This window comes from Plecotus auritus (assembly GCF_963455305.1).
Source record: "Plecotus auritus genome assembly, chromosome: 7".
NCBI classification, from domain to species: Eukaryota; Metazoa; Chordata; class Mammalia; order Chiroptera; family Vespertilionidae; genus Plecotus; species Plecotus auritus.
Genome location: NC_137774.1, coordinates 43,800,221 through 43,808,566, shown reverse-complemented (window position 1 = coordinate 43,808,566; position 8,346 = coordinate 43,800,221). Strand labels below are relative to the sequence as shown.

The following is an 8,346-nucleotide window of genomic DNA, read 5'->3' as shown; positions in this document are numbered from 1 at the left end:
AGCTGCCGGAGTGTTCTGGTTATTAAATAGAGCATTTTGGGGTCCCAGTGGGGACAACCCCCTTAGGTTCCAGGCTGTGCGCACATTCTAACTTAAAACAGTTTCTCTGAGTTTCCAGGGTCTGTGTCTGTAGTAAACTGAACTGTTAACAGAAAGGCAGCTGGGCCCTTCTGGGCATGGCCCAGGCAGGGTGAAGGGCAAGGGGAGGGGCAGGGCTAGAAGGTGGAATTGGAGTGTCTGAAAATGCAGATGGGGAAGTGCTTGACGTGGGAGGGCCACTGGGCTGCCAGCTGGAATAACGTCACGTCGTTCCACTCCACGCCATCAATGAGGACCCGCTACCTGTTCTCCTGGTTCTTGGCTGAGCAGACCAAGCGGCCGATGCCCTGTATGCACTGGCTTTTGGACTCCAAGTCCTTGCCTTTGTCTTTCTTGGGCAAAAACAGCACCTTCTTTTTCTTCTCCTTGGTGACCACAGTCATGGACATTGTGGGCGTGCCTGTATCCTCGCCACTGTTGGGCAGCCTGCTGACCTGGAGAGACCGGAAGGTGCACTGGAGTGTGTTTTTGGTGATAGGAAGGTCTTCCTTCTCCCTGTTTCTCTTCCTGTTTGTGGGCTGGGCTGTCATCCAGTAATCCACCTGCAGCTCCATCAGCTCAGCACTGACACCCTGGCTGGGGGAAGACAGGCCTCCATTCACCGATGAGGAGGAGGTTGGGTTGTGTGAGGCCTCCCTGGTGGTGGACAAAAGCACGTTTGAGCATGAGGGGACCGCATCATCTGTGTCTCCTGACGTGGCTGAAATTGGTTGCACTCTTCCAACTTTCACTGCCCCCACAAAGGGAATGAACTTCTGTGAGGACAACTTGCCCGGGCTCTTCGGCTTAGAGATGAGCATGGCCTCTGCGATGGGCAGCTGGTGGACACAGTTGGCCCCTGTGATGTACTCTGTGATTCTTGACACTATGTTCTGCACAGCACTCTGGGCCTACAGGTTGTTGAACATGTCCAGCCAGGCCAGGTCCTGGAAGAGGCTGTTGTAGCGGTAATCCACGGAGCTCAGGTAGCTGGCCACAGGGTGGGAACCCAGCGGGATGATCAGGAAGTGCAGGTAGCCCAGCCAGTCAGGGCTCTGGTGGGACAGATGCTCCACAAAGACCCGCAGCACTGTGCTGAAGTAGTGCTGAGCCCCCGCCACCGCGATCTTCACTGGCATCGGGGCCTCAGTATGGCAGTTGCGGTATCTTTGTATCCAGGAGATGATGGAACTGAAGGCCTCCTGGACATCCACCATGGAGCAGGTGCACACTACGGGTAGCGTGTGCTGATGCAGGACGTCCGACAGGAACTGCCCCTGCCTGTCAGAGGTGCTGATGAGGATGATATTCTTGGGCAGACAGTCGTTGGAGATGAGGATATGGTTCAGTTGATCGTACACAGTCTTCCTGGGGACCTGCAATTGGCTCTGTGGGACTGGGCAGCGCTCCTTGATCAGGCTGTTGGACGACTCATTCAGGGACCTGCTCCAGCCCCGGCAGGCAGGCTGCTTCCCCTTGGAGCTGCTGGAGGGGATGACCAGAGACTCGGTCTTGGTGGTGCGCCTGCTGCGTGGCAGCTTCTTAGGGAGCATGTCCTGGGCAGAGGTCTCTGCCTCCGGGCTGTCCTCAGGCTGTGCCGACTGCTCCCCAGGTTTGGGCATGCTGTGGGCCACCCATTCGGAGCCACTGTCGCTTGACAGGCTTTCAAACTATGACCTGGGCTTGGGCTTTGGGGTGCCTTGGACTCTGTCATCCTCCTCCATATCTGGGCCGCTTGACAGGCTATCAGAGTATGTCATGAGCTCAGGCATGGGAGGGGTTAGGAGACGGTCATCATCCTCCATGTCTGAGCTACTGTCGCTGCGGTTCACCAGCCTGTAAAACAGACGAGCCAGGTCTTTGTCCACATCGGGGACTTGCTCCTCAGGGTCCTGCTCTGAATCCAGGACCTCCTCCGTCATTTGAAACCTGCACAGCCACTCTGCGACTTTCTGCTGGTAGTTCTGTTGCCTGGTCATGGACCTCCTTCTTCCTATCGGCTTTTCCAGGCCCAAGTCATCCTTGTCCAGGTCATGCCTGTGGGCGGCATTGTAGCTGACCTCCAGCTCAGAGAAGACGATCTCAGAGTCTCCCTCGGAGAAGTTATCTGTGGACTCCGCCTTGTTGCTGGCTGGCATGGCACTGTCCAGGTGGTTGACGGGGTGGCTCGATAGGGAGAAGATCCGGGTCTTGTCCACCATGGTGGTGGGGGTGCTGTAGGCCATCAAGTCAGAGACACTGCCACTGAATAGCTTGCTACCCGGGCCCTGGGCCTTCGCAGGCATGTCGGCCAGGCGAGGAGGCTCCTTCTGCCTCTGGGCACCATGTATGCTCCTCATCTCGGTCTGCCAGCTGGAGTGTGCTAGGCCTTCAAAGTATTGTCTGGTCTTGGTCTTGGTGTTGCTGAGGATGCTGCCATCGTCCTCTATGTCTGGGTCACTGTCACTGGGATTCTCAAGGTTGTCATACAGGAGGTCCAGGTCCTCCTGCACCTCGGGGACATGCTCTGTAGGGTCCTGATCTGAGTCTAGGACCTTTTCCGACATGTTGGACCCGGGAAGCAGAGCCATGACTTTCTGCTTCAAGTTTCCTTGCATGCATCGCTGCTGCTTCTTGGACTGCCCCAGGTCAAAGTCATCTTCTTCCAGGTCCTGCCTGTGTGGCGCCTTGTAGCTGGCCTCCAGCTCAGAGAAGCTCTCAGATTTCCCCTCGGTGTAGCTATCTGTGGACTTGTCCTTGGGCCTGGCCTGCATGGTGCCAGCCTCATAATAAATGGGCTGACTGGACAGGGAGGAGATCCAGATCTCAGCCACCTTGATGGAGGACTCCTGGATGCGGCTGCTGAGGCTCAGCACCTGGCCACCCTCGGGGGGTCGCTGCATCACTTCGGCCATGTGGATGGCACCTGTGGCCAAAGTCTTGTAGCCCAGGATGATCTGGTTGTTATGGCACTTCCTCTGCTGCAGCATGATCTGTAGCTTGTTGCCTTCTCTCTTGAGGAAGTGGGGGTACTGCAGGGTGAAGGTCAGCACCAGGTCAGTCTCCACTGGTCCCCTAGTAGGCAGCACAATCTCGTGGGATCTCAAGATGCCCTTGGAGCCCTGCATCTGCACTGCTATCACCATGGAGATGAGCTCCTTCTCCAGGTCCTTCAAGACCACCAGCTTCTTTAAAGTCAGGCTGCACAACCTGGGCACGCAGCTGGGGCTGGAGCAGTCCACCTCCCAGGTAGAGAAGAGGTTCATGGGCACTGGGCTGTTGAGCACAGTGGGCGAGCGGGCCAGGCCTGCAGGTGATGAGGAAGCTGCAGCTGCTTGCAGCATACAGGTACTTAATGGTTTCTCCCCCTGTGGTGGGACAAAGGAGGGACATGATTGGTGGCGAGAGATGGGACACAAGTGATCGAAGGAGAGAGTGCATGAAAAATGGTCACACGCTCGCCTGTGGCTAGCACAGGTAAGGCCTGCATGGTGGCCTTTCAAACTCAGAGACATAAATTAACCACAAAGTTGGCCTAAAATCAGTACTTGTTATCTAAAAGCAGTTTATGGTGTGTGGTCATGTGTTAGGCCAGCGTCTTCCCTGACAAAGGTCAATCTTTACCTTAACTGAGCCTGTCTATTGTCTTTTGGCATCCAGGATAACACACCTTTGGAATGTCAAAGGAATTTCCCTTTTTCTGGACACCTCCAAGCACAGGCACTTCTCTGTGCTCTGCAGACACCACAAATCTTCTCATTGCTATTGAGTTCATTGCTGACTGCTAACTAGCCTCTAGGCACCTGTATAAGAGAGGCATGTGTCTATCGTTTTAGTTTTTATCTAATCCCAGAGATTTCCCTGCTTTGTTTTCTCCTGCCTCTCTAAGCAATGGATTCCATGTAACCCACATACATCTCCACTTTTGATTGTAATGTGTAAAAGCAGGTGCAATACTGCCATTCTCTGGAGCACTACCTCAAAATAGTGAGATTTTGTTTTCTGGCCATTCTTGACAGTTGGGCTCCAATAAACTCAGAGAAACTCTGCACAGGGTTGAATGCGGCTTACATTGATATTTACTTGCTTCCTGTGGCAGGATTCCAAAGAAGCTGACACAGGACCGCCCTGCAGACCCAGACCCGGTGCTGGGACCTAACAAAGGGCCCATTGTGCCCGCCAGTTCCCTGCCTGTCAGGTGAATTTGGCTAAGTTGTCTATTATATCCAAGATCTTTTGCTTGTGGTAGAGGGTCTGACTTTATTTGAGCTGTATTTTTAAATCCTCAAGGTGGAATTAAGGTTAAGGGTTGACAGAACCCAGTCTAAGGAGAGACAAGAGGAAACATGGGTAGCTGGTTTTTAATTATGGATTTTCATTTGGAATTGCTTTCTGAGAATCTGAGCAGAAAACCTTCACTGTATAAGTGACAGTTGAATTTGCTCAGCTTCAAAGATAACAGGGCACATCCTCCTTCTGACCGGAATCTCAGTTGTTCTTAAGCAATTAAGGATGTGTATGCATGCATATTAGCATAACCAATGGACACAGATGCTGGGGCGGTGGGGGCTTTTCCAGGGTGGGAATGGTTTGGGGTGGGAGGGGAGGAGGTGGTCAATGGAGGTTGGGGGAGGAGCCATATGTAAAACTTTAGACAATAAAAATAAAAAATAAAAAGAATCTTTGCAAGGTGTCAGAGGTCATTCCTCATGCCAAGCAGGAGCCCCATAGGGAAATTCCAACTCAACTGTAATTCAACTGACTGGCTCTTCTGGGGGAGAGCCCATAGGGTTTGGTCCATCAGCATTCCTAGCCCTTCCTGTTGTTTTATTTTTTTTTAATTTATTTATTTGCCCTCATTCTAGTATATTTTTGCCATTGGTTTTTAGAGAGACTGGACGGGGAGGGGGAGATACAGAGAGAGAAAATGAGAGAGACATATAGATTGGTTGCCTCCCACACACACCCTAACAAGGGTGAAGGATTAAGCTGCAACCAAGGTACATGCCTTTGACCTGCAATCAAACCCAGGACCTCTAAGGGCCTGCATTCTACCCACTGAGCCAAAGTGGCTAGAGGCCTTCTGGTAGCTTTGATAGCTGGGAGAGAAGCTGAGGCACATAAGGGGGTTGAATGAGACTTGAGGGGTGTGAGCATCATGGAGCAATAAGCAGCATGCTTCAACCCACTACATAACATCCTTAGAAAATTTGCTCAGATTCTGCAGATATAAAATAACAACAAAAACAATGAAAACAAACACACCTCTAATTAACATGGGAAGTTGTGCCTCCAAGGCAGGAAACTCCCAGACTCCAGCCCTCAAAAACCCCTGTAAGGAAGCCTTGACTTTCAAGTGCTTTACAGAAATGGGAAGACTTAAAAGAAAATATCAACTGAAAAATGGCCAAGATGCAGTTGTCTTTGGGTGCCTAAATTAATTTTTTGCAGGAAAAAAAAAAAAAAAAAAAAAAAACACTAGAAAAATGTCAGCCCTAAAATGAAACTGAATGAATGTACAGGAAGCATATCTTTATTTGGAAATTCAAAGCTTCTAAAGAGAAACACACAAAATCTTTTAAAAAAATAAATTAATGAGAAATTGTAGAGACTATCTCTTAACTCTCCTGAAGCTAATAAATGCTATCACCCCATTCTCTCCTTCTATAGCACGTCCACTACATCTTTTGCTCTCTGAGCTTCCTTGTCCAGACGTGTTCTTTCCCCTCCCTTCTTCCTTCCCCTTCTGTCCCCTCCACTACCCCTCCCTACTGACTTAAGGGAAAATGAGAATAGGAATTCAACCAGTTCCCTTTGGAGAAAAGCTGCTCTCAGCCAGAGACGAACCAGGAATCATTCTCAATTTTCTCTTTGGCCCTGACTAATTCACAAAGAAATTTAACTGATAGAAAATGCAATCTTGGCTATTCTAACCTATTCCAATTAATATACTCCTGATTTCTGGGAGCCCAGCTGAAGCATGGTAGCAACAATGCTTGGGTAAAAAATGCTGTTTAATATTTTAACCCTGCTGTTTGGCTTCTGTACTTATTTGCTTGCTAAAAACATAGAAAAGTTATTTTGATTTTCTGAACTTATGTATGCTATCCCAATCGATTTAACACTCCATTGATGGTGGTTTGAATATCCCATTGATTGTGATCTCACTGGTTATTGAAGCACATTCTTCTGGGGACCAGGACAGCTCAATTACCCTAAATTGTCTCAGTAGCTACAAATAATGCATTCTGGTTGACTCAGTGGTCCCGGAATGTGGACAGCACAATTATTCTAAATTGCCTCAGTGGCCCTAGATAATGTGTTTCTGTTGATTCAGTGATCTGTAGACCCAAAACTATAGATAACTAACTTGCTCAATTTCGCTTCTGTAACTGCTTTGTGCAAACCAGGTTCCTCATTCCAAACCCAAAGATGTAATCGACACCTTTGTGATATTCTGCCAATATAAGCCAGATGTGGCAAGCTTTTCAGGGCTGCGAGATCTGGAGCTTTTGCCCCTCGTATGCCGCCGGCCTTTAATAAATGACTCCATAATTCGACTTTTTGAGGCGTCTTTGTGAGATTCGGGGTACAACGCAACACAGCAACAGAATTACTTAATGAGGTTGTAAGGAAACTCCTGTAGAGAAGTCTGCCCACTTTAAGGATGATAGGAAAATGAAATAGGATTAAGAAAAAGTAAATAAACAAAAACAAGCATAGGGTTGCTCCAAGAGTGTTTCCCCTTCTCACTGATATTTTGGGAGAATTTGAAATTATCATAAAAAGGGAAGCCACTAAGGCCCCTGTAGATACTAGGGCTACTTTACTTATTCTTAACTGCACCCAACTAATTACTTTCTCCATCAGACTAAACCTCCTGTACAAATGTCTGCTTTTTAATCAAAACCTGTTTCCTTCCGACTGGAAATGTCACGGAAATATATATATATATATGGTTTGCTAATCAAATCTGCCCCAATTCACTTAATACCTGAGGTTTCTTTTCCTTTTTTTTTTTTTATGAAATGAGTGATCCCACATATGCTTTTTCCAGAATAGTTATACATATTTAGAATAAATGAAGCAGATACTGAACCAAAAGGGAAAATAATGATTTGAAAGGAACCTCCCAAGAGGAAACTGATCTTGAGACTGACCAAATATTTGATAATCACCTTTTTTTCATTATTAACTTCCACGAGAGCCTGAGAGATGGCTTAACAGGGTACTCACCCTACTCAGAATGGCCCCAAACAGCCCAGAAATGTGCAGAGATGCCTCTAACACTTGGCTTGCTCATATGTCTTTCTGTAGATGGGGAACCAGCCCACAATGACTTGAGGTACAAAATATGTACCTCTTTTGGGTACATATTTACCAAACGGGAGAAACTTAATCCTGACCCCTCAAGAGAAGTCCAGTCTTCTTTTGTTACACTACCTGGTCGCAATATAAATTGGGTGCATGAATTTGTCAGTCCCTTGCCAACATTTGGGTGGCAACCCGACCCTGAGTATTGAAAATGACTATCCTAGTTTTACAAATGAAGTCTTCATGGGGCCAGAGGTTTGGTTCCAGAAACAATTCAAAGCCCACCATGTCCTTTGACCTTGCCAAACCTCCCCTATTCATTTCAGAGGCTTGTAGATAATTGGCTTTATGCAACCAAAGTCCCAGAACCTTTGAAATGGAAATACCTGAGTACACCAAGACCTCTTGTCTAGGCCATTTTTAAAAATACAAATCTCTGGAAGATATGTCTTATCCCAATAGAAAAACTACCTTACCCACCTACACAAATCACTTTAGCTTATTTCAACTATTTCTTTCTAACTTAGTTTTAATGAAAGTTATGGAATATCTAGATAGATTGAAATAACATGAAATACTGAAACATTGGTTGCTAGGCAAATCTTAACTTCACCTGCTTTTGGGTTTTTCATTACAGAAGGTCTGTAAAATGCATTTGGAGCTGTTGATGTAATGTTTTGTGCTTTGTTGAAGGTGTGTTTCTTGAACATGAGAGTGTGATTAAAATATGTTCATCAACGTCAATCTAAGGAATGCTGGTTGTCCACTTTTGTGCTTATCATTGCAAATTAAGACTCCTAAGAGTTAAAAGTTCCAGTTAAGTTGGAAGAAATTATATAGTTATGATAATAGAAGGCTTGAGGTATAGGGAGTCATATTTGAAGGAAAAGGACAAATGTAAGTTTCCATAAGGATAGTTATTTCTGAATGGGTAAGGTTTGTGAAAGTTGACGAATGGTTTGTAAAAGGGGTACA

At 47.2% G+C, this 8,346-nt stretch overlaps 1 protein-coding gene across 1 annotated transcript; it reads right to left on the bottom strand.

Annotated features, from left to right (window-relative positions):
• Positions 1 to 215: 215 nt before the first annotated feature.
• Positions 216 to 3,335, bottom strand: LOC308252588 (phosphofurin acidic cluster sorting protein 2-like; the record flags this gene model as incomplete). Its single annotated transcript, XM_080677372.1, is given in 4 exon segments — positions 216 to 338; positions 342 to 989; positions 993 to 1,731; positions 1,819 to 3,335. Coding segments are annotated over 4 exon segments (3,015 nt in total). The 5' UTR covers positions 3,324 to 3,335.
• Between the last annotated feature and the right edge of the window lie 5,011 nt (positions 3,336 to 8,346).